The sequence below is a fragment of the Nelusetta ayraudi genome, unplaced genomic scaffold (genome assembly GCF_046127955.1).
Source record: "Nelusetta ayraudi isolate G7.1 ecotype Tasmania unplaced genomic scaffold, CSIRO-AGI_Nayr_v1 ptg000313l, whole genome shotgun sequence".
Taxonomy (NCBI): domain Eukaryota; kingdom Metazoa; phylum Chordata; class Actinopteri; order Tetraodontiformes; family Monacanthidae; genus Nelusetta; species Nelusetta ayraudi.
The window spans coordinates 106,874-132,500 of NW_027466360.1; the positions used below are offsets into that span (position 1 = coordinate 106,874).

Here is a 25,627-nt window from a genome sequence, read left to right on the forward strand (position 1 = left end):
CACGTAGCGGTCCGCCTTTATTCTCGTCGACTTTAAACGAGCACCCCTTTGCGCGGTCATTCAATTCGGTAGATGGCGCTGTGGTGAGGGGGGAAAAAAAGACTAGGGTCCAAGAGCTGCGGGTCTGAAACGGCAGCCTCCGGGATCCGGCACCGTAACACCGACAGACACTCAGACGTTAGAGCCATGGCGGCCACGGGTGGAGGGAAAATTAGAAGCAGGAGATACCACATCGCCTCTAAGCCGTACGCCAAGAGCAAACAGGTAAACTGGGTGGCCGTTTTCGCGTTAGCGGTCCAAATCGAGGACGTTACGCTCGGTGCGTTGCCACCAACTCTTCTCCGGTGTTATTGTTTTGTTGGAGACATTTTTATGGCCTGCCGTTAAGCGCTCGTGGCCTCCACGCGCCGTTAGCATTGCTTCGCTAGTGAGCCGAGCGGGCTGGCAGAACGAGGTTCTGCGAACTCCGGCGGACTTGTCAGGTCAAATCGGAGGGACGTTTAAGTCGCACACGACAGTCAGTCCGTGCCTGGCGAGCCACTGGTAGAATCGCGACGCGCAGAGGCGAGTAACTTTAGCCCTGGTTGTAACTTGTTAGCCGCTGGCTGGTTAGCGGCAATGAAGTAGTACTAGCTGGTGTAGCCAGCGCCTGCTAAGTGGCTAGCAGCGCATTGTTGTCTTCGCCGCTGAAGTTTGAAGTGTTTCAATGACGCTTGCGTGCTGTGACACGGTTGTCCGTTTTTAAATTACATTCGTGCACATTTGTGCGAAGCCGGGTTTTTATGCGGTTCGTTTTTAGAAGTGTTGTCCTGGCGTTTTGCGGGGGGAGTCGTTTGGATGGCAGGCTAAGTAATGTTAGCTAAATCTCAGCCAGTCGGATTGCGCAGGAAGCGCTGGCTAATGGGAACCCACATGGTTGCCGCTCGTCGTTTTGCGCTCTGTTTTAACATCAGAGATCAACTGCTTCAAACTGCTAATAGGAACAGTTTAGTCAGTTGTCCTACCTAATAAAATTAGACCATCGAGGTATCTAGAGTTGCTTTTGGGCGTACGGTCGTCTGTCACAATTCCCATTTATTCATCTTTCGTGGAGTTGAACGGCTTCGTATTCTGCGTTTCTGTCATGCCTGTCTAAATCTAATGATACTATTATCATAATAAATGCTCTTGTACATAATTATATTGGTCAGTTTACGTGTTCAACGTTAGATCATCTGTAATTTTTAACCTTAAATAATTCTGATCACCCCTAGGTTTAATCTAATTGTAGTAAGACATTCGCCGATAATATATGATCATGGTCTACATTAAACTTCAAAACACACAACATCCTCATGTCATTTGATCTCATATCTCTTTTCACAGTCATCACACAGTACCAATAAATCCATAGAACAATAGTTGGTTCATATGGTGCGTAAAACACTTGTCTTTGATTGGCCCGAAAGTTGTATGTCATTGCATGGGTTGAAGTTCGGGAGGCCAGGTGCGTTTTACAGATAAGCAAGAGGCTCATTTATTCTTATCAGGACTGAAAGCTGCTACGCTGCAGTGTATCCTGGCTCCGAAAACTGAAGGGGTAGTTTGCTCAGTCTACACTTGGTTCTAATAAAGGATGTACGCAGAATTTTGTTGGCTTTGCTATAAAAAAAAAAAAGAAGAAGAAAAAAAGCAGCATCTACATTTATTGTCTTTGACACATCTCTCCCTGTCATTCTACAACTCTGAAAAGCTCCAATCTACAACGAACATTGGCGAAACTTACTTGAATTTTGAACATTGAATCGTATGTCGGATAAACCTCACCATCAATGTGCCTCTGTGCCGCCGTCTCCACAGAGTTGCTTCACATAACAAAAAAATCGGGGCTCATATTAGAGGATAACCTTTGACCACCAACGCCCTGAAAGATTTGCAATATGTGGCGTGGAGTGACTGCTTTATTTCTTTGCCGATGCATCCATACACGAGGCCTGACCCACTTTCTCTATTATTGAGCTCCTGGTTTGCCTTGCACTTGGAAGGATGAACGCTGGCGTAATACTTCTCCATTAACCCCCCCCAAAAAAACCCGCAGTTTGTGAAAGTGGTTGGAATATTGCAATTATGCTGTTAGGGCATTAAAAAAAAAAACACGGACGTAATAACGTTAACAAAGTTGGGCAGAATTACCATCCAAAATAAAACACCAGAAACACTTTGCTGTGTTAGATTCAACATAAATCATGAAATTATGTCAGCGGTGACAGAAATGCTTTTCATGAACGTCATGAGAAAATGACCGGCCTGCAGCTTCAGAGGATTTTGTTTTTTAATCTTCCGTCGCTTTCCCAAACAGTCATTAGCGCAGCTTTTGTTTAGCAATCCCAGAGTTTTCTCAAGCGTCTTTCAGATCTCTGTTAGCGGGCCACAAAAGCGGGCTTTGGTGTCCTCCAGGACGAGCCTGAGTGGAGGGACAAATGTTCAGGTCTTTTCCCAGTTGATCACATTTTCACTCAGATGCTCACCACTCCTTCTCCCAATCTCCTGCTTGCTTCAAAAGCCACAGTCGGGCCTCATCAGTCGGGTCACAGACACGGTGAAGAGCATCGTCCCCTCCTGGCTGCAGAAGTACTTCAAGAATGGAGACGTTTCTGAAGACGGAGGAGCAGTACTGGGCACAGAGCAGAACTGCCTCAGGCCTCAGCCGTCCCCTAATGGCAGCGAGGAAGGACCTCCTCCACTTGACGGACGGGACTCCCCAGAACCAAGTACGAGCAATGCAGGTGAGGCACTTGCATCAGTCCGCTTTGTGAAGGCTTGGGAATCTTCGGGTTTTTTTTTTTTTTCTACATGCAAGTTCTTTGTGCCAACAACCTGCTCTGATCTCTTGCGCAGAGCCCACAACCAGCCGGGCGTCCCTGAACTTTCACGAGTGCGTGCTTTCCCGGCCTCCTCTGAGTCGCTCCCACCTCGCGTTCCCCCCCCTGGATGTCTCCTCCCCCAACCTGGGGATGGCGAGCAGCCTCTTGTCTCAGCCCTCCACCTCCACCGCCCCCGGACCTTTCTCCACAGGATTCTCCTTGGTCAAAGAAATCAAGGACAACCTTTCGCAGCATGAAGACGATAACATCTCCACCACAAGCGGTTTTTCGTCCCGCGCCTCTGACAAAGGTACGGCGGCGTGTTTATTGCTCGCTGTGGCTCAGTGTTACAGGCGTCATTTCTAAGGATGGATGCTCCAGTCATTTCAATAGCCATCATTCAGGATTCATATCAGCCAATGCCAATTACGAGGCCATACAGTTCAAGCTGTCCAACTTTGCCAACTGCACTGACTTTGGAGCTTTAAATCACGGAAACTGAGGCTTCTTTGACAAATCCTCATTTGATTTGATTTGAATACTTTACTTCGATCATTTAAATTCTACCAAAAAAAAAAGAAGAAAACTGTTAAAAAAGAAACATAAAAAATCAAACAAAATAGAAGCTGCATTTAAATTTACATGAGCGAAAGCAGGAGGAAGAAATACAAACCTACCTACCTTAATCCTGCCCCTTAAAATATATTGTTTCAAACTAAATCATATCCTTGGCATATATATTCATATATACACATACACACCTATTTATATATATATATACATACATATGCAGTACAGGCATACTTGTACGTAAGTATGCGTGTAAAACTGGCAACAGGACTGACGGTGTAACAAAGGCTTTGGTCTTCACAGAGGAATCGGAGCCTTTCATGACAAACTGTCTCAGTCAGGGGTGGGCAAACTTTTTGATTGCTGGGCCACACTGGGTTGTAAAATGTGACAGAGGTGCCGGAGCAGCAGCACATGGATGGATTGTTTGGTGACCCACCTCATAGGAGAGAAAAATGTATCCTGGGATGTGTAGAAAACATCTGCTTCAATGTCTAGAACAAAATATCAGTCTTTGAAGCCCCATGCGGTATTTAGCATCATCGAAAATGGATGAAATACTTAGGATTAATAAAATTTCTTTAAGTTCGGCTGTCCGTATTAGAAAGCTAAACCGCATATAGCCCCAGGGCCATAGTTTGCCCCATGCCAGGTCTAGGTGATAACGATTAGCAACCGATTGATCAGAAATGATCAACAGCTCTTGACCTTCTCCTCCTCCAGATGTCCCCACCTCCAAAACAGCCTCCCTTCCACAACTGTGGTCCCCAGAGACGGACAGAACCCACAGTGGCCCTCAGCCCTCCCAGTCAAGTCTGAAAAAACCTGCTTTCAATCTCTCAGTGTTTGGAACCTCTTCCAACGTAAGTTTGCCTTGGCAAATCTAAAGTGGAGGAACTGCAATGACTTGTAGTTGTACAGAGCCGTGAGTCAACCTTCATTTCTCTCTCTCTCTCTCTCTCTCTCTCTCTCGGGCTCCCCTCCAGTCAACATTCAACAACACAGTGCTCAACTCCAGCCAGCTGGGAGATTCACCCTTCTACCCTGGGAAGACCATGTACGGCGGGGCTGCCGCAGTCCGGAGCGTTCGCAGTCGCCCGGGAACGCCGTACCAGGTGAGCAAAGGAGCACAAGTTGAGAGTCTAAGCCAGAATAACGAGTTGTTGCTCCGTCCGCTCGTCACCCTGCCTGTGCATTTGTGATTATCTGTTAATTTGGGACGCTGCCATAGTGTGTTGGTCCTGAGTAAAATTTTAAGTGTGACAAATTTGACGGAGTGTGTAAATATCTCGTCTGATGTTCAGGCCCCGGTGAGAAGACAGATCAAGGCCAAGCCTGCAGGAGTGCAGCCGTGTGGAGTGACCAGCGCCACGGCCAGGCGCATCCTGCAGTCTCTGGAGCGAATGTCCAGCCCCCTGGCTGTAAGTGCACACACACACACACACACACACACACACACACACACACACACACACACACACACACACCACTCTCCCTTCTTTTCACAAGTCAAAGCACTTGTTCTGTTTGATCCAAAAGAGACGTTTGATCGTTTTTATTCCCTCCCACTTTGACAGGATGCTCGGAGGATTCCAGCTGCTGGCTCGTCCCCTCTGTCAGCTGTAAGAGCTTTTTTTTTTTAATGCATATGCGTGCAGTGGAAAGACAACACACCTCAGTTGTAATAGTTTGTCCATTTGTTTTGACCGACCCAAATCTGTTTTTTTTCCCCCTTTGCAGTCGATGAACGACTCCAATCTCGATGTTTCGCATCCACAAGCCAAAAAGAAACGGGTCAGTACCGCTTTAGTTCTGTCTTGTTTGTTTGCCCCTGCGTGACTCTACACTTTCGGTTGCGTTTGTAACTCGACACAATGCTTTATTGATGAGGAGCGACGTCGTTATGCAAAGCCGGCAGCACTTGTGCTGCTTTATCTCGCCGTGTGCCCGGCGCTGCTCTGCGCTACACGGAGGGTTAACGCGATTCTCCTCGGCCGAGACGCAGCTGTCACCCACTCTGTGTGGGTCTTTGTGTGCGCGTGTTTAAGCAAAAGTGTGTTCCAGCACCAACGCCATAACACAGTTGGCTCATGAAAAATAGGTGTTTGTTAAAATGTAATCCCCCTGTCCGGCCCCGGGTCGCACACAGCCTGGCTAGAAAATCACCTTTTTGCAGCTGCGCCGCAGAGCCAAACTGTAGTTTATGAACGGCTGCAAGTTTAAACAATGACTCGCACTGTTTAGTCGGGCCTGGGGTGATTTTTTTTTTTGCGGTGCGAGAGTTGTGACGTCATCAGATGTGGTTGGATGACACCTTACACTATTTGCATATCTGCAGAGTTTGCAAGAAAGACCTGTTGTCCGGGAAATGAAACTGCAAGATAAAATTCAAATGCACTCTAAAAAGCACCGGGGAATCGGAGCCGCGTTTGCTTTCCGACGGGGATCGGATTCATCATTTCTCTTGCTTTTCCCCATCCAGGTGGACTCCTCAGTGCCACCAGTGCAGAGGCTGATGGTTCCCACCGCAACACCGGTGTCAGGAAGCCGCTCGGTCTCCTTCAGACCCACGCTGACACCTGGAGGAATGAGCCGGCCAGTGGAAAAGACTCCGATAGAGACGGTCAGAATCGCAGCCGCCCCCCAACTCCACTCCCACACCTTCATTCATTTATTTATTTATTTTTAACATATACGTCAGTGTAATAATTCTCCTGCTGTAAATGTACACAAACGGAAGCATGTTCACGGTAATAAAATTATTATTTTCCTCTGTTTCCTGCTTTCAGCCCACAAGACAATCGCAACAACTACCTGAAACAATCTTGGCTCCGTCTCAAAGGTAAAGACAGGAGTTTCTACACTTGGAGGAACTTGCAGTTAGAAGTTCCTGCAGTCTTGTCAGTAAAGGACAACAGTAAACAGGACTAAAGATTAAATGTGTCTTCTGTTTGTGGAATGCTGCTGCAGGTGCAATGGTTTCTTTTTATACGTCTACGTCCATATTGTGAGAGCTTTGTTGTTCACCCTGCAACTCACACTGGACTCCTGCTATTTTTCTCTTTCTCTTTCTCTCTCTCTCTCTCTCTCCACATTTTTTGAGTTTCTTTCTCACCCCAACTGGTCATAAGCAGATGAGCGCCCTCTGCAGTCTACTCTAGGGATCTTCCCACAGGGGAGTTTTTCCTGGCCACTTGCTTGCTCTGGGCGCCCAGTTGGTTTTGCTCACTGGCTGTCTGTCACATAGCGTCTCACACTTGGGAATTGTGCTTTGTGTCTCCATCTCTACCAGCACAAGTCAAGCCAGCGGCCCGGCCTACCCCCTCTCCAGCACGCCTGCGGCCAGCAGCGTGACCTCTGGAGGCGGCAAGATGAGAAGAGAGAAGACGACCACACGGGTTTCATCCAAACGGCTGGAGGAAGATGAGGTGAGGGTTTCGGGGTTTTTATTTTATTTTTTTTTAATTTTGGTTGGTGATCGCGGCTCACTGATTTGTCAGAACTGCTAATCTGAATGTGCGTTGGCGGCTGACGTCTGCGTTCTGTCTGTAGGTGGCCGAGGTTCCAGACCTCCCCCGTATTTCACTTCCCAGCAGCACTTTGCCCTTGCCCACGTTCGACTTCACCTCCCCTCTTCCGCCTCTCGGCACGACTTCGTCCAAGGTCACACCCGTCACCCCCGCCGCTAAGGACATGCTCGCCAAGAAGGTGCGCCTCAGCGTTGACTCTGTAACGCTGCAAGAAACAAGCGGCTGGCGGCAACGCGGAATCTAACCATAATGTTTGTTCTGTCTTTTGTTTTCTTCCAAGGAGCCGCTGAAAGCCTCAACGCCTCCATCTGTACCGTTCACATTCTCATCGCCTATTGTCAAAGCTACTGCTTCTAGTCCTGCTTCATTCTCCCCATCAGTAAGCAAACATCTCTGTCAAAAATGAAATGGCAAGAAGGCTCAAAAGTGACAAGTGAGTCATTGATTTTTGCTGTTTACAGGCTGGATTTACCTTTAGCGCTCCTGTCGCAAAGTTGGGTCCTTCCATGTCCAATGGGAAGCTGGCCACTCCCATAGCGGCAGCATGTAAGTGTTTGCATGGTATTTATAAAAAATAAAAATGTATCTTTGTACTGGGGCTGTGCGATTAATTGATTTTAAATCAGTTAAATTAGTCAAGATGATGTTAAAACAAGGAAAATCTTGAAATCGATTTTCCTCACATGCTTCTGGGCCACGCTGCGTTATTTTATAAAATGTGACATTTTTGCTCTTTATTCATTTATTGTTGTTCAGGATGATATAAAAACCTTTTCTTTTTAAAGGGATGTTTGGTGAAAGACAGTTCACTTTATTCCCAAATAAGGTCTTTGTCTAATGTTTAATGATCTTTGTCTAAGAAGAACCTGTTCATTTTCAAATGAAGTTTGGTGAAAGTGATCTCGCTTCATTAATGCCAAGGGATTCATCTTTGTTGGTCGAGAAGACTGGAAATGTTGTCACTTTACTAAAGCCAATTAGGATTTACAGTATCTTTCAGTGGCACTTCATTCCCAATAGGGACATTTCTTTGCCATTTTTCTTTAAAAATGGAGATAAAATGAATTCCATAGACTTTTGTAGTTTTACCAAATAACGTTTTCAGAGAAAAAAAATCTGGATTTTATTTTTGTCCAAAATCGCCCAGGCCTGCTTTGCACTAACAGCCAATAATGACATTACACTACTGGACGACAGAGAGAACATGTTGTGATTGTCTTAGGATTCAGTGAAAACCTGCATCTCAAGGTTGAGCTGAAACCATGACGCTGATTGTTGTCTTGGTGTCCACAGTGAAGCCCACGGCGAGCAAAAGCACAGAAGAGTTCGACGGGCCGTTCAAACCAGCCAAGACACTGAAGCAAGGCAGCGTGCTGGACCTGCTCAAAGCACCTGGTGAGACTCAGCCGCAGCAAGAACCTTGCCATTGTGGCCCAGATTGCCATCGCGATGACGACGTGTTGTGTTGAAATGAAGTAACTCCTGCTGTCTCCTCCAGGCTTTGCCTCTCCAGTCGCTCAGACCTCCGCCAGCTCTGATGACACTCCACACAAGACCACGGCTCCTTCCTTTTCATTCTCCTCCTCCTCCTCCTCCTCCACCTCCACTTCCACCACCTCCACCACCACGGCTTCTTCGACCGGCTTCTCTGGCCTATTCAAAGCTCCCCCAGGATGGAATTGCGACGTGTGCTTGGTGCACAACAAGCCGTCTGACAAGAAGTGTGTCTGCTGCATGGCCAACAAGCCCGCTTCACCTCCTGCAAAACCTCTGGACAGTAAGCCTGCAGCTGCAGCCTCACCCGGGCTGGAGAGCAGCAGCAGCATTAGCAGCAGCAGCAGCAGCAGCAGCAGCGCATCCTCCACCTCCACCACCACTACCACCACCATGGGCTTTGGCGCCATGTTTGCTAAACCTGCGGGGACCTGGGACTGCGACACGTGTCTGGTCTCCAACAAGCCTGAGGCGGTGAAGTGCGTGGCGTGCGACACGGCCAAGCCGGGCACCGGCCTCAAGCCCTCGCTGACTATTCCTCCCTCCCTCTCGGCCCCGGCGGCCCCCGTGGGATTTGGAGACAAGTTCAAAAAACCCGAGGGTTCGTGGGACTGTGACACGTGCTTGGTGCAGAACAAGGCCGAGGACAGCAAGTGTGTGGCCTGCATGAGCGCCAAGCCAGGTAGCAACGCCTTTTAAATACTTGCTGTGTTTATTAATTATACCTGCTATTATAACCCCATTATTAACTGTTAATAATAGCTTTTCTTTTCCATTATTGTTAAATTTTGATTGTTTGTGACCATTGCCAGGCGCTTCCGCCGGGACCCCTTCCTCAGCCAGCAGCGCTCCGCTGCTTGGATTCGGAGATGCCTTCAAGAGGCCCTCGGGTTCCTGGGATTGTGACGTGTGTCTCGTGCAGAACAAGGCGGCCGATGTGGCGTGCGTCGCTTGTCAGACGGCCAAACCTGGAGCCAAGGCGGAGCCAAAAGGTAAAAATCAAGCTTTTTACCTGTCAAATTGTAAATCAGGGAACACCAACATCACATTGAAGAATGTTGAGTTCTTGGAGAGAAATCACTGGTGATGCCCGATATTGACTTTTTTTCTCTTTTTTTTTAACCAATATTTGATATTGTCCAACTCCTATACCGATATCAACCGATATATATAATATATATATATATTATGGCTAATTTATATTGTGATGTCCCGCTGAATATCGTCCGTTATGAGCGAGCTATTTTGTTAGCAGCCACTCTGCTGAAACGCATGCATCGCTGTTATGCTTCGATGCAGTTTGATGACATCATCAAGCGTAGAAGAGACGAGGAAAGTTCTGTATTGTTATTTACTATTTAGGGATACCAGGATATTCGGGGAATTCTTTCTTTGACGTGACTATTAAATTCGGGAGAATAATTATTTATTATTTATATTTATTAGTTATATTTTGATCTTATTTTTCTCCCGGCACCGATATTTTCCGATTTTAATTTTTAATGCCTTTATCGTTGATAATAATGTCGTATTTGCTGAGAAATCACGTTTGTTCCGTCTTTGTCTTTCTTTGTGCGTTCACGCTGAGCAGCTGCTGGAACTTCCTCTGCATTTGGCTCCAGTAGCTCCACCTCTGGAGGATTTAAGTTTGGCACATCCGGGACCACCGCGGCTTCGGCTTCGGTATCCGGAGGATTCAAGTTCGGCACGTCGCAGACCACCTCTGGTTCAGATTCAGTGTCCGGCGGCTTCAAGTTCGGCACGTCAGAGGTCTCCCTGGATTTGTGTTCAGGATCTGGAGTATTTGAGAGTGAGTGCCTCTCATCAGAAAGCACTTCGAAAGACGCTGCTCCCTCTGCAGGGTTCAAGTTCGGCGGCTCGTCGGGGGGCTTTAAATTCGGGAGCGCTGCTAGCGATGAGAAGAAGTCAGAGCAGCCTGCCGCCACTTCTGGCTTCAAGTTCGGAGCTGGCGGCAGCGTGGCGTTGGGAGCGACGTCCTCCAGCGCGGACAGCCCCGCCTCCAAGGTCGGCTTCACCTTCGGACAGTCGAAGCCTGAAGACAAACTGTTGTCAGCCGCCAGCTCCTCCCCCTCAGCCGTCAGTTTAACACCTCCCGCTTCATCTCAGGAGAAGAGCGACGGCAACCCGAACACCACCACCACCACCTCCTCCTCCTCCTCCTCCTCCGTGTCCGTGTTCAAGAGATTAGGTGAGCCGAGTCTAACAACCTCCACGCCACAAGGTGGCGCCACGTTTGGATCCTCACTCGCCGCCGCGCCCACGTTTGCCTTTGGAAAGCCAGAAGAGAAGAAAGACGCGCCGACCCTGTTTGGGTCCGCGGCCAGAGCTGGAGCTGGAGCTGCTGCTGCTGCTGCTGCTGCTGCAGCAGCACCGCCTCCGTCCTCTTTAGGAGGCTTCGTCTTCGACAAGCCCAGCGCCCCGGTGGCGCCGCCCTCATCTGTCTTTGGGAAGACAACGGAAAAGAGTGACACCCCTGCTGCTGCTGCTGCTGCTGCGGAGGCCCCCAAGCCCTCATTCACCTTTGGACAAAGTGCGACAGGTGAGACAATGTCCTCACAACAAGCCAATCAATCAACCAATCATTAATCAATTACTGATTTGTCATTGTCACATTCCTTTCCCTCTTGACCCTCTGCCTCCTCTCACGTCCTCAGTTGGTTTCCCTGTAATGTTTTCTGCCACCTCTGAGCCAACGAGTCCATCCTCAAGTTCCTTTGCCAACACAAACCATTCAGGGAATTTGCCCTTTGTGATGTCACAAAGGGCAGCAGTCTCTCTCCCAGACAAGCTCCCCCAGTGGCCAATGGGACGACCTCGTGGCCGTCTTGCTTTTGCCTCCATCTGAACTTGGGAGTGGAGTTGTCAGAAATGTCAATATATGGATTAGATAACAGTATTGAAAACTAAAAATGGTTCAATGTGACTTTTCCATGGTATCAATGCTCGATGTCCGCTGCCTTCAACACACACACACACACACACACACACACACACACTCAGAGCGCTCCCCCAGCCCCTCCCCCTCCCTGTGAGGCAGGAGTGACAGAAGAGTTTCCCCTCCTCACTCATCGGAGCTCCACCTGTGAAGAGGATTTGTGTTCTGGTGATTCCTCAACCGACGCCACCTTCTCCTCTCTCTCGTCTCCTCAGATTCCCCCGCCGCTCCCAAACCCACCTTTTCCTTCGGGGTCAGCAACCCGGCCGCCGCCTCCAGTGCGCCGCCTTCCTCCGGCCCCGCCCCCAGCCTCTTCGGCGCCGCCGCCGTCACCTCCGGCGACGCCCCTCCGGCCAAAGCGCCGTTCATCTTCGGCCAGAGTCAGGCCTCGCAGCCGGCCGCCGCCCCGGCGCCGGCCCAGGCTCAGCCCTTCATCTTCGGCGGCGCCCCCAGCGCCGCTCCTCCCAGCGCCGCCCCTTCCTTCAGCTTTGGAGCAGCTGCGCCCTCTGCTGCCTCGACAACAGGTGTGCATTTGCTCGAGATGATTACTTTAAGGTCACTAGAGGTCAATTTTGCATCATTTGTTTGTTCCCTAACCCAGCTGGCAGTGCAGAAGCTGCAGCCAGCTGATGACCGACTGGCCGGGTGCATTCAGAAGCTTAACGGGCCGCCTATGGCCCCTGGGCCGTAGTTTGCCCAACCCTGATCTGAAGACGTTGTGTTCATCATGTGGAACTGTTGTTGCGTCTCCTGCCACACCAGTGACCACCTCTGTTTCTCCTCCTCCTCCTTTTTTCCCCCCAGCTGCGTCGACGGCCTCCTCGCCGTTCACCTTCAGCGCGGCGCCCTCCGGAGGATTCGGGGCGAGTCAGACGCCCTCATTCAGCTCGTCTTTCAGCTCCCCCTTCACGGCGGCGCCCTCCCCGGCGCCGGCGTTCGGGGCCGGCACCGTCGCCGCCTCCGTCTTCGGGCAGCAGACCTACACGCCGCCGGTGTTCGACGCCGCCTCCAACGCAGCGCCAGGTGCGTGGCTGTGACCTCACCCAACCCCCCCCCCCCCCACACACACACACCCGTCACCGTCCTTCAGCCGTTCGAACCTTGGTCCGCACTCTGTGTCCACCAGGGGGCTTCCAGTTTGGCGGCGCCAGCGCGTTCGGATCCACAAACAGCAACTCTGGCGTCTTCACCTTTGGAGCCGGAGCAGCGGCGCCCCCTGCTGCCCCCGCAAACCCCTCCATTGCCCCGCCGCAGGTTGTCCCCGGGTCCGGGTTCAACTTTGCACAGCCCCCTGCATTCAACATGGGGTGAGTTGCACTGCAAAATCAGCCGACGCGCACGCTTTTCTCTCTCTCCCCCCTTCAATTTAATCTCGGAAATTCATCCAAAGCTGCCGGAGAGTTTGAGGCTTTGATTGACAGGAAGCGATATTTGCCCCTCCAGGTCGTCGCAGACGTTCGCCGGCACCACCGCCGGCCAGCAGGTGATCGCCGGGCGCAGGATCAAGGCAGCCGTGCGACGCCGCAAGTAAAGCGCCTGAGCGAGTAGAGCTTAAAGCAGAGCACCCGTCTGCTCCATGCCCACTAAATAAAGTCCTTAGAAGGTTGACACCAGACTAATACTCAAGTAATTTGTCATTTGATCCATAAAAAGGAGATGAGGTGGAGGGGGAGTGGCCTCGGGGGCGGGGCCGAAGGGCACTTGGGCCACAGGGGAGGAGGTCGGCCTCTTGTGTTCCCACACGACTGAACAAAAAAAAAAAAAGACACGGAACTCCCAGAAAACGGGACAGGAGAGCGAGGACGAGGCGGTGAACACGGAACCTAGCCAGACGCTCACATGCCGGCAGAGGCCTCCCTAGAGTTTAGGCACGACTCTTTCTTTCCTTTTTTTTTCCTTTTTTCTTTTTGTAATAAAACCACAAAAGGCAAAAAGCTGCAAATCTTTAAAGAGTTGCGAGTGTACAAACACACACACACACACATTAAAAAGAGGAACGGATCTATTGAATTGGTATGATGTGATGGTTTCGCCCTCGACGCTCTGCGACAGGAAGTGGGGCCAGTGCGGCGGGCGCCGTGCTGTATGTACAGGGACAAGCGTGTGTAATCTTTGTGTTGAATGCAGAGTGCTCGCGTGTGCTGGTTTTTTTCTTTTCTTGTTTTTTTCTTCTTTGTTTTTTTGTTCCCCCTCTCCAGCCCCCCCCCCACCCCCTCCAGCCCCTCCCATGTACAGACTCGAGGTGTGTTTTGGGTTCTTTGTACGTGCCAGGGTTGTGTCTGTGTGTGTGTGTGTCTGTGTGTGTGTGTGTGTGTGTGTGTCTGTGTGTGTGCGAGTGAGCAAGCAAAATGAATGTTCAAAACAAAAACTAAAGGGGAGGAAGGAAGGAGGGCGGGAGTGAGAGAGGGTGGGGTCGGGCGGGGTTAGGCTGGGTTGGGGAGAAGGTCTACATGCACTGTGGAGGACGGACCGGGCTGAAGGCTTTGAACGCCTCGTTCCACTCCTCTAGGACTTAATGTAAATGCATCGTTTCCAGACTTTGTTCTCTGTTGGACTCTTTGGTTCCCTCCACTGCTCTTCTGTTCATCTCTCTCTTCCTCTTCCTCTTCCTCTTCGGCTCTGCAGCCCTCGTTACTCTCCTATTACCTCTTTCTGTCTCTCTTAATTGGCCTTTGAATATTATTATAAAAACCTGTAAATAGTGATTCTTTTTTTTTTTTTTTTTTTTTTAAATCTGTGAAGTTGACATTTTTCTTTTTTGTGTTACAAACTCTGCATTCAGCATTTTTTTTTTTTTTTTGTCTTTAGAATTTATTATGTAAGTTCTTATATTCAAAGTTGCCCAAATCCATTTAAAAGGAGCTTAAATGCAAATTGGAGAGCCTTTAATGACTAAAGGCATATTGGCTTTTCTGATCCACTTTTGTTTGGACCAAACCAGTATTGTACAAAGTATTAAGTATATATTTTTCTATTGCGTGTTTAAATGGACGAGGGTGACTTTGGATGATAAGGAAGTCAGTTTAATTTTAAAGCCATGATTATTACTGGATGAGTGATAAAATTAAAAACCATGGGTAATTACCATCAATAAAACCATAAAAACAACCCGTCTCATGTTGCTGGTGGCTTTTTCTTGGGTTCATCCCCTTCGTTATACATTATCGTATGTTATGTAGTTGCTCAGCCTTGCAGGACTCTGCTGGGTTCCCTCAATAATTAACTCACTCTGACGTTGCCCTCCAGTTGATCTCGACGGTTGCAGCAGGAAACATTGTTTCCAGGTTAGAGAGCGAGAGAGATGATTGTTTAAATAGATAAACCTAAGGCAAAGTATATGTGTGAATATAAATTACTATGTATGTGTTAAAATACATACACAGTACATGTATGTGCTGTATATGTATACTGTATGTGTGTGTGTATATATTCAGTTAATAATTTTGCATATACATATATATATATATATATATATATATATATATAAATATATACAGTATATGTATATGTACTTGTATGTATAATTATTTAGAATATGCAAATTTGACAATCTAAATGCTATCAATTCCTTAACCTAAAATAATACGGAGGGAAAATTTAAGCAACAATTATGAAAACACGGAAAAGAAAAATCTATAAGATACAAGCAGTGATGATGCTGTTGATGACGGTGATGTTTTAAATGTTTGATTCTGTAAGGTGTCCTTGGGTGTCTTGAAAGGCGCCTACAAATAAAATGTATCATTATTATTATTATTATTATTATTATTATTATTATTGTGTTGAAATTCATCGTTGTACTTGGCTGATTTTCGCAGCTCGGCATCTTTCGGAGCTCGTCGGCTCCGGGCCGAGTGACCTCGGCGGTGTCGGTGTCGGATGCGGAGTCGCTCTTGCGTCCCGTCAGCTTGTCCCCGGGTGTCACCTCCTTAACCGGGTCACTTTTATTGTAGCAACGGGCCCCCTTAGCGACGCAGCGGCTGCACTCACAGGCTGCGGGCGTGAAGGAATGCTGCCGCCACGTCAGAAGGGGAACCACACTCACACTCACACACCGAGCCGTGGTCAAACTTCACCTGCATGACCGCAGCTGGACCCGCATCGCAGCGCTCCGCGGTTCCGACCTGATATGGGATGTAGCAGCTCCACGAGCACGGCGGTGATGCCGCTCAGAACCGACGAGGCGAACCGAGGCGAGGTGCGTTGGTTTATAAGTACCGGGTCAGCCCGGACAGGGAGCTGGACCACCAGGTGGAGTTAAAGCGCCTGGTGTCATAACGCTGAAATCTGGCCTACTCCCTGACTCAGTATGATGATGATAATAATAATAATAATAATAATGATAATAATAATAATAATAATAATAATAATAATAATAGTAACTATTTCTTGACATTTTTGTGAGCCTTTTGTCACTTTAACTTTAAAAACACAACCTTCTTGATTGAAAAAAATTAATCTTTATTGGGAAAAAATGAACATCAATTGTAGCAATCTAATGATACATTGGTCATTTTTCAGTTTGTCAAAAGAACATTGATGACTGCAATATACAACTGTTCATAAGTTTAATATAAGCTCAAGTAAATTTAAGTAAAAACCATTTTGTCTATGAAAACTGTCTTAAACACCGGGTTTGTAGGGAAAAAAAACAACTGGAAAAACTTCAGATATTAGCCTTCAAATTCTGCAACGATAGATTTTTTTTTTTTTTTTTTTTAATTCTTGCTGTGGATCATCATTGCCCTCAAGATAACCGTCAACAAACACTGTCAGGTGTCTCCATGGCAGCGTCATGTCCTGGAAACAGACACACATCCAGATGTAGAAATACAAACGGGTGCTTTGTTCCCTGCTTGTGTCTTCGTCCCGTCTCTGTGGCCACAGGAGGAGAGCGGCACTAAACCGGACGGTCGCGGGGACTCGGCCGTGTCGAAAGGCACCGCGGACAGCGGGGTGGTGATGGAGGGCGGTCAGGTGCCCTCTCTACCTGGCCAGGTGCCCAGACAACTTCCTGTCGCAGACAGTGAGTCGGACCAAGTGCACCTGTGACCGTTTGAACCTGTGAGCGTTTGAACGAGACAAACGGTCACAGGAAACGTTAATTAAAAAAAAAAAAAAAAACATTTATGTTCCGTCCGTCTGTGTGTTTTCCAGATGTCGTGCGTCCAAAGTCTAGCGAGATCCTGGAGGAGCTGCTGAACCAGGGAATCATCCCAGTGGGACAGAAGAGCGGCGCTGCAGGGGAGGCCTACAGCATCGTGGTGCGTACTCCCGACATTTGGACACAAATATCTGTACTTTCTACTCCTTGCACTGGAGAAACATTCTGGTTACTTTGGTGTTTAATGCAATTCACTTCTCATTTATCATCGTTGTTGGTGCTGGGGGTGGAGCTATTGTAGTCAGTCAAGTGTTGTAGTCAAGTGTAAATCCTGGATCATCTTTTAGAGGGAAGTGTAAGCATCCAATAATGTCTTGCTGGTCATCACTGTTACCGATTACAGTTTGGTTGTTCTGTAGTTAAACAACAACAACAACAACAACAACAACAACTGTAGCACCGAGAGAACCAAAGCGGTTAAAAAGATCCAGATGCTCATGCAAGACCTCTGACCTCTGACCTCTGGTCAGCTCAGTCAACATTACTCCGTCACATCTTTTTCATTTTTGCAAAATTATCAACACGTGTACTGAGTCATTGAAAAAAAAAAAAAACATTTTTACTGAAGTACATTTCAGAACCTGCACTTTCTTACTCCTACTTGTGTACAGAGGTTTAATCAGCATATTTTGTATAGAATAGTATAGAATGTGAATACTTTTGACACGGCTGGTGTGAAAGCGACAGTCGCCTTCCTTCTGCGTTCCCATCGCCTCCAGCTGGACGACGGGGACGGCGCCGGCCGGCGGAGACCTCCACCGCGACTGGAGTCCCTGAAGGCGGCCAGGACTCGGCGCGTCCCCAGCAAGGAGGAGTGCCAGGAGAAGCTGAGGCTCGCCGAGAGGAGGCGCAAGGTGCGGCCCGAAGCTTCACTCCCTTCTTCTTTTTGTTTGTCATTCTCGCTTTATTTATCCACTCGCTTATTTGATATATGTTTTCATCCCAGGTGAAGGAAGACGAGCTGGTGACCCGACTGAGGGTCAGATCCGCCCGCGTTCGGGTTCCTACCCGGGCCTTTGGGTCAGAGGTGGACGAGGACGCACCTGTCGGCGTCACACCTGTGCAACGAATACAGCTTTTCAGTCAGGCGACGCGCGGGGAGGCCGAGGGCGAGGAAGAGGAGGAGGAGGAGGAGGAGGACGAAGAGCAGGGAGCTGGCGAGGGCGGCGGGACGTTTAGAAGGGATGCAGCCGGGCCAGAGGACGGAGGGAGAGGAAAGAGGAGTGAGGATAGTGAGGAGGAGGAGGAGGGGGAGGAGCAGGAGGAGACGCAGGTGGAGGAGCTGGAGAATGATTCCAGCTTCCAGCGTGTGGACGACCGGGAGGAAATATTTTAAATGATGGCACAGAGAAGCCACAGGTCAGCGCGGTGAGAAGAGAGGAGACAACAGGGAAGCAGCAGGAGCCAAACGGAAAGGACGACGAAAGAAATGTTGATTGATGAGGTCGGGCTGTAGAACCGCAGCACGTTTAGGCTGTAATCGATATCTAAAGAAATTGAGTATTTGATGTATTAGCACATTTTTGCCAACATGTTTCGCTCTTGACTTTTACACCCTGGCGTCTTAGTTTGAAAGGGAGTGTTTGCAATCTACGTGTGGGACAGAGGAGGGCGCTGTTTGCGTCACGGCAGGGTTTTTTTTTTTGCAACATGTGAGAGGCGTCGTGTTCAAGCTGCTCAGTGGAAACAAAAAAGGTTCGATATATTTCTCTGTTTTCTGATATTTTGGAAATCTCCCCAAATACATTATTTTGTTTTGATGATTTTTATTTTTATTTTATTTTTTTTTTATCAGACCTCGAGGTTTTAGAACTGTTGTCATGACCTCAGTGTGACTGAAACTGTGAGTGTTCAGCTGTTCCGGTGACCTTTGACCTTGACTTTTTCTCTGGCTGACAGGTGCTGGCGCAGCACAACGCTCATGTTTTTTTTAGATCTCTGTCTCAGCACAGTTTGTTTTAAACAGCCTGAAAAATGTGTTTGCCTTAAAAAAGGCTCATATTTACAATAAAAAAAAAAATGTATCCAATATACATAACGTGGTGGTTTTGAATCTGGCGAGTTAGCATAGGCACAATGCTGATGTATAGAGCATCAGCATTGTTTTTTTGGAAAACATTTCCTGAGAATGATATCTTAACGCAGGCTTTTATTGCAGTGCAGCTCTTGATCCGGCCAGTAGGGGGCGGTGCACAGAAACGTGGAAACAATAGTTGCGTGCAACCTGAGCCGATTCCCCTTTGTGAAAGCTGCGAAACGCGACACCGGGCGCCCCCTCTTTTCTTTTTTTTTCTCCCCCAGGACTCCATTCAGACTTGGAGCGCGCGTGTCCGCATGAATAAAAGAGCAAAGTGAACAGAGATGCCACGCAGAGATAATCCATCAGGTGGCATCTCTTTGTGATCAGGAAGCCACCGCCTCAGCATCCACGAAGGAAACTCACAGCGATTGGACTTTTCTTTGAAGAAAGACAAACAGACAAATTGGCTCGGTGTTGTTTTTTGTTTTTTGTTTTTTTTTTTCTATCACAAGCCTTTAAAAGAGAAACGTTGACCGGCCAAAGGTGTTTAGAAGGCCAGTTTCATTTAGAGCGGCGTGGTTCATAGAGTCCGTTGCACTTGTGTATTATTCATGGACTCCAGATATGAAGACGTGACGTTCCTGCGTCGTGCAGGCGTGTTAACACGGTCCACCGGGTCATCATGAATGTCTGAGCAGAACCCCTCTGGAGGTGAATGACTCCGCCCACCGGTCCAGGGGGACCTCCTCACGGCCGATGACAGTGCTGGTCTGATCCAGGTGGCCTGGCCTGGCCTGGCCTGGCCTGGCGGAGAATTGCTGGTGTTTTCACTTCATCCCATGCATCGTAGGTGTCAAACTCTGGCCCGTGGGCCCAAGTCGGCCCGCGGCATCATCATATTTGGTCCTTGAGGCAACGCAATCTCTCCTAGAGCTGGCCTGCTGGTAATACTGCAAATACCATAATGCTTTGCTGGTACTTGGGCGCGTCGGTCAGGACAGGACGTTCATTGAAGAATATTATTATGACTTGTTGGTTTATTTGTTGTTCTTCTTCTTCTTTTAAATGTGTTATTAGCCCGTGGGGAAAAGGTTGACATTTAAGTCCGAAGGCTGAAAATAAAAAAAGGAGGCATGCAATTTTTATTTACATTTTATTTATTTTGATGATTTTTTTTTTTTTTTTTTAATTTTAAATTCAATTTTGCATGAGTGATTAAATTAAGTTCAATTTATGGTGTAGTATGAAGCTTTGCTGGTTCCATATCCAGGTTGAAGCAAGACTTGTTTGGGTCCATATGAGAAGGTTCACTGTAACATCTGGAGGAAGATTTCTTTTTCAATAAATATCAACGTTGGCCTGCGACTTTGTCCAGGTTTTAAATTTCGTCCCCACTGTGCATTTGAGTTTGACACAAAGCCAGAGAGTGTTGGGAGATTTAGGCCTTTTTTTTTTTTTTTTTTTTTTTTTTTAAAAAGGTTTCGAGCACTTTTCCAGGCGTCTCCATATGCACAGGCGCTCTCTCTCTCTCTCTCTCGCTCTCTCTCTCTCTCTCTCTCTCTCTCTGTCTCTCACACACACACACACACAGGCTGCCTTGGCGGCTGATGTTCTTAGCAGATCCTTTAAAGCCGCTGCACCTGTTGGCTTCTGCACTGCTGCTGTGGTGCCTGTCTGTCACTGAGTGGGGTGCCAGTGTGATCCAGTTTGCACTCCCCTTGCAGGCAGGAACCCCAGGGGACAACGTTTGTATATTTTAGACACTTTGGAACACAAGAAACAGGTGTGTTCTTTCTTTTCTTCCTTTTGAAACAGATATTTCTGTTCAAACGCAGAGAGTAAAAGTAAAAAAAGTCCTCCGATAAAGGAACACTCAAGTTGAGCACAGATAGCTGAAAACAAAAATCTACTTCAGCACACACACACACACACACACACACACGTATTTGTACTTTGTTACTTCCCACCTCCGTCTGTAGCGTAGTAGTGAAGACCGGGACCAACCGAGACCCGGGGGTCGTCAAGACTCGAGAGCATCGAGACTGGGTCGAGACCAAGGAGGTCGAGGCGGGCCGTGAAGAACAGTCAAAGAAAAGTCACAGCAGCACAGAGCAAGCGGCCACTCTCCCTCTTTCAGTCCAAGTGTGTTTCTACAACAACCTGAAATTTCAAACTTTAATCTGAAGGTCAGAAATACACTCATCAATCCCACTCACGGTGGTGGTGAAAGACCTGGGAGCTCTGCGTGGCTCTCGGGATGAGCAAAGCTTTTATATAAAGAGTCTCTACTGGTCCTGGCGGAGAGACCGAGACACAACCAAGAGCCTTACAAAGTGGTCTGGAGACCAAGACCAAGCTGGAGGACTGCAACACTGTCTGTCTGCCTGTCTGTCTGCCTGCTGGCGACTCCACTGCAGCAGCAGCAGCAGCGGCAGCCGCTCCACGCGGCTCTCCCCCCAGCTGTTGGAGCGCGCTGCCCGGTGGGCGGTGCGGAGGTGGTTCCGCTGGGTGGAGCCTGCAGCGGCGCTTTTAGGAATGGGTGCTGGCCGAAGCCCGTGACCGACTGCGTGAGTGAGTGACCGAGTGAGTGCGCGAGCGAGTTTGGACGGAGCAGAGCGAGCAGGAGGAGAGCTGCGCCACCGCCTGATGCTCCCTGCGGGACGATCCGCTCCAGTCTGCCCCCCCTCGTGCCCTGCCCGCACCACCACCACCCCCCCGCCCCCCGCCTCGGTCGCCCGGTCGCTCGGAAGCAACATCTACCTCCGCGCGCGCGCGCGCGCTCGCAGCTCGCCGCTCTCCACTCTGCAACTTGTCGCGTGTCTCGCGTCGCGTTTCCCTCATTTGCACCCGAGAAGAGCCACGCAGCCGAACTGAGCCCTCGCCACCTTCATCCAAAGAACCGATAAGGAGACTTTTGCACTACTCTTCATAGATTAATAATATAGAGAGAGAGATATATATATTGATATCTATATCTATATATTATTATTATTTTTTTGTCGTCATTTTTTTATCGTTACCACTTTGAAGGTTTTTTTTTGTTGTTGTTGCAACGATGCACACCACGCAAAAGGACACGACCTACACCAAGATCTTCGTCGGGGGTCTCCCCTACCACACCACCGACTCCAGTCTCAGGAAATACTTCGAGGTGTTCGGGGAGATTGAGGAGGCGGTGGTCATCACGGACAGACAGACCGGCAAGTCCAGGGGCTACGGCTTCGTGAGTATCGGCGCGCCTTTTTACGCACATTTCGCTCGCGCGTTTCTTCTCTGTTTGTTTGTTTGTTTGTTTGTTTGTTTGCTTGTTTGCTTGTTTCGCCCGCGGCTCTGGTTGACACTGCTGCTGATGCGTATTTATCATCACGATGGAGTGGTTTTCTTTTAGACTTGGGCTTAGACTTAGACTTAGAGCAACTTTATTGATCCCCTTGGGATGATTCCCTCAGGGAAATGAAAACTTCCAGCAGCAGCGCAGAGATACAAGAGATTATTTACTCCTCTTAGGAAACTTTATTACTATAATAATAATAATAATAATAATAATAATAAATGCAGTGCACGTTTTGTTCTCGTGACCCCGGAGACGACTTTCACCTACAGCTCTGATGGGCCCGGTTCCTGCTAGCTGCCAGAACCGTAAAAACTTAACCAAAGCAAAGCAGAGCGGAGCGGAGCAGGCGAGTGACCGAGTCACTTGCAGCCTGGCGAGCGGCTCGAGTTGTCCACCGATGTCCGTGGCCTCTGCTGTCTTTTCTTGCTGATAACGCACGGCGCTTCCTAAAAAGGGCTCAGGCGCCGTTTGACGTCTCCGAGGTCCATTTAGTTTGAATTCTGACTCACGAAAGTTGCACAATCCTCCCTGACTGCCCTGTTGACACACACACACACACACACACACACACACAGTAGCCGGCTCTCTGATGGATGAAGTTCACTTTTTTGTGTAAGATTTTGCATTGGAGCTCCGTTAAGGACAACTGTAAATTGTAAACTTCCTCTGGTGTGTCTCCCTGTCGTACAAACCTGAGCTGCTCCACCTTCCCAGCAGCTGCGGCGGTGCAACGCGGTCGCCCGAGCCTCTGCCACCGCTTTATGTGAATGTAAATGCTTATTTGATAGAAATCATTGAAACACATGCATTTATGTTTTTGTGTGATTCGATGCAAAAGGCATCATTTTTGAAAACATCACTCGTTGGGCCCGGAGGAGGTTGCAGTCAAAAAGTCACCCTCGAAAAGTCACCCTCGAAAAGTCACCCTCGCCACCATGTTTACACTCTGTGTGTGCTTGTGTGTGTGTGTGTGTGTGTGTGCGCGTGTGTGTGTTCCGCCGACTCCTCCCGACGCCAGGTGACGATGGCCGACCGCTCGGCCGCAGACCGGGCCTGCAAGGACCCAAACCCCATCATCGATGGCAGGAAAGCCAACGTCAACCTGGCCTACCTGGGGGCCAAGCCCCGGGTCATGCAGCCAGGTCGGTACCGGCCCGTCGGCTGCTGCAAATATGGAGCAAATCTCTCTGCTTTATTCGCTCCACAGTTTGAATAGTGGATGATTTTCCTTTGTTCTTATCTGATGACAAACAGGGTTTACCTTCGGCGTCCCCCAGATCCACCCTGCGTTCATCCAGAGGCCTTATGGGTAAGTGCTGCACTGCTGCATCTACATGGTTGGATATTTGAACGCGCATCTTATTCAGAGGCATGACGGTCACCGTTGTATATTGTGTGACGCTTAATGTGGACACTGTGTTGTGTGTTGTCCTGCCTGGCTGTCCACCAGGCGGCCGCTCAAACGGCCTTTTCTAGGTTCGCCTGTTTTTGCGGAGAGTGTGTGCACCCACGTGTGTGCGTGTGCGTGTGCGTGTGCGTGTATGTGCGTGTATGCGCGTGCGTGCACGCGCTCTTTGTGCTGAGTGGACAGCGATGGAAACTTCCAGCCTGACTCAATGTTATCTGTCTCTCTCTGGTCCGACAGGCTCGCTCTCGGTTAAGCTAACTGTGCTGGTTTGCGGAGTAGCGCCCCCTCCCTCCTCCTCCTCCTCCTCCTCCTCCTCCACCTCCTCTACTCACCCCCTCCTGCGAGCGTAGTCACAGATCAGACAAAAGGGGGTCGCCTACCCGTAGACGCACGCGCGCGCACAGCGAGCTCTCGAAAGAACGGTGATTACAGATGCACGTACGTGGGTTTTCCTTTCGTTGTGAATAGAAAACCTAGAGCTTTGTGTGCGGCTGTGAAGTGGTGCTGTTAGCTAAACCGTGTGCTGTCCTTCCTCCTCTAATGACCGGGAAAAAAAGAAAACACGTAAAAAAGAAAAAAAAAGAAAAAAAAGAAGTTGGATTGATTGAGTTTTTTCTGGGGTGTTTTTTTCACCTTTTGGTTGTTGTTGTTGTTGTTGTTGTTGTTGTTGAAGCGTGTTCACTTTTGCAAATGATGAGCACTTTTTTCTTTTTTTTTTCTTTCTTTTGGTTTCTGGTTTCTGGTTTCTGGTTTGTTGTTTGTATTTCTTCCCTCTTGATTGCCTGAAGGTTGTGGTTGACCTGTTCTGCCCAACAGGATCTGCTGTTTCCATGTGGTGCTTGTTTGGCTGTCTTGTCGGAGTGACTGGCAACTTTCTTCTGTTTGTGTGTGATTTGGTGTGTTTCCCCTTGCTGCCCCCTACCACCACCAGTACCCCCCACCCCCCGCCCCCCCCCACACACACACATGTCCTTTAAGAATGACAATCCTGTCAGTCATGCCCGTGTCTGCCATCAGTTTTGTACATTAACCCAAAGCTGCTCCTCCTCCTCCTCCTCCTCCTCCTCCTCCTCCTCATTCTCCTCCCTCCTGCAGATCACACCATGGATACCTTATTATGAGAAATTAATGCCGAGAAGATAAAAAACGTAATAGTTGTATCCTACGTTGAACATGTGTGCTAAATATTAAACATTGTGAGTGCAAAGAAATACCAAAGCGGGGCCTTGTGTGGTCGGTCGGCCTCTGCAGGGCGACATAGCGGAGGGGACATCAGCGGCGTTATTAGCATGCATGCTAACTACCTATGTCGATCAGGCCCTATTGTGTTGCGGTGTGCATTTAATTCACATGTGAGCAGTCGGCAGCGCTACATTCTTTGCCACATGTTGCCACTAAAAGAAGAAAAATATCCGGCAGGCGAAGGAAATTACCCTGGGTTAGTAAAGAAAACGTTCTGGTTCTGGTAAAGCAGCGCCGCACCGCTTTGAGCCACACGCAACCCACGTTGAGATCGGTGCGCTTACACGAAGCGTGTGACAGTATAGAGCAGTTATGGACACTTGGTGAGTCTTTGTGTTGTAGCATCGCTAACGACTTTAGCCTGTCAGTGAGATGCAAGTGTGTGTGTGTGTGTGTGTGTGTGTGTGTGTGTGTGTGTGGACCTCCTCACGGTGACCAGTTGCGCTCATGTGTCTCCGTCCAGCCGCGTCTGTACAACCAGCGCGTGCCCCTTTTGTGTTTGTGTGTCTTTGTCCGTTCATCTCACCCAAATCTCCTCCAGTGTGACACAAACAAATGCGTGTGCGCGTTTGTGTGTATCTGCATTTGTGTGCGTGTGTTGTGCGAGCGCGCCCCTCTCTCCCATTTAATTCTCTCCCAGCGAGCTTTCGTCACATGGGTTCGTGGTGTTAAGGAAAACAAGCGCACCCATTGTGCCCCACAAAGCCCTGAATGCTGACACTGCAGTCGCATGCGGCTCAGTGTATGTCTGTGTGTGTGTGTGTGTGTGTGTGTGTGTGTGTGTTGAATGGGCTGGGGTGCCTGGTGGTGTTGGGGGTGTGCGTGGGGTGGGGGTGGGGGGGGGAGGGACCGTCACTGTCTGTCATCTGAGAGCAGAACGGCAGCAGCGACGTTTTCAAGCTGGTTCAGTTTTACAGTCGCTGCTTTGCGTGAACTTAGGTTTCTTAATTGACATTGAAAAGTGAGTTGAGCCAAGCGACTTTTAAAGGTTCAATTTTTTTTTTTACCCATTCTCAATCCTCCAGCAGATCCTATTTAGCCCTCTGTTTGCAGCCCAGGGCTGCAA

At 48.8% G+C, this 25,627-nt stretch overlaps 3 protein-coding genes across 5 annotated transcripts in view; all 3 read left to right on the forward strand.

Annotated features, from left to right (window-relative positions):
- The first annotated feature begins 107 nt into the window (after positions 1 to 107).
- Positions 108 to 14,501, forward strand: nup153 (nucleoporin 153). Of its 3 annotated transcripts, none has more exons than XM_076017360.1 (22): positions 108 to 264; positions 2,543 to 2,765; positions 2,878 to 3,153; positions 4,137 to 4,276; positions 4,400 to 4,528; positions 4,718 to 4,834; positions 4,991 to 5,035; positions 5,154 to 5,207; positions 5,896 to 6,036; positions 6,203 to 6,255; positions 6,706 to 6,841; positions 6,966 to 7,121; positions 7,224 to 7,322; positions 7,405 to 7,489; positions 8,237 to 8,338; positions 8,442 to 9,119; positions 9,250 to 9,429; positions 10,029 to 10,997; positions 11,609 to 11,917; positions 12,198 to 12,416; positions 12,520 to 12,700; positions 12,837 to 14,501. In XM_076017360.1, exons 1-22 carry the CDS (start codon positions 187 to 189, stop codon positions 12,922 to 12,924), a joined length of 4,458 nt encoding a protein of 1,485 aa, XP_075873475.1. In that variant the 5' UTR covers positions 108 to 186; the 3' UTR covers positions 12,925 to 14,501. The 3 variants fall into 3 exon arrangements, with proteins under 3 accessions (XP_075873475.1, XP_075873476.1, XP_075873478.1); XM_076017361.1 differs by having other exon boundaries at positions 7,227 to 7,322; XM_076017363.1 differs by having other exon boundaries at positions 2,543 to 2,750.
- An 878-nt stretch (positions 14,502 to 15,379) lies between these two features.
- On the forward strand, positions 15,380 to 18,190 carry stmnd1 (stathmin domain containing 1). The gene is made up of 5 exons (XM_076017336.1): positions 15,380 to 15,591; positions 16,281 to 16,419; positions 16,551 to 16,657; positions 17,277 to 17,411; positions 17,504 to 18,190. The coding sequence occupies exons 1-5, from the start codon at positions 15,523 to 15,525 to the stop codon at positions 17,891 to 17,893; spliced, it is 840 nt and encodes a 279-aa protein (XP_075873451.1). The 5' UTR covers positions 15,380 to 15,522; the 3' UTR covers positions 17,894 to 18,190.
- Positions 18,191 to 21,312: 3,122 nt separating this feature from the next.
- Positions 21,313 to 25,627, forward strand: part of rbm24a (RNA binding motif protein 24a) — a 9,554-nt gene continuing 5,239 nt past the window's right edge. The window contains exons 1-3 of the mRNA XM_076017352.1: positions 21,313 to 21,800; positions 22,930 to 23,053; positions 23,166 to 23,220. Of these exons, the coding sequence (XP_075873467.1) occupies positions 21,633 to 21,800; positions 22,930 to 23,053; positions 23,166 to 23,220 (347 nt within the window). The 5' untranslated portion in view covers positions 21,313 to 21,632. The remainder of the gene's footprint in view (positions 21,801 to 22,929; positions 23,054 to 23,165; positions 23,221 to 25,627) is intronic.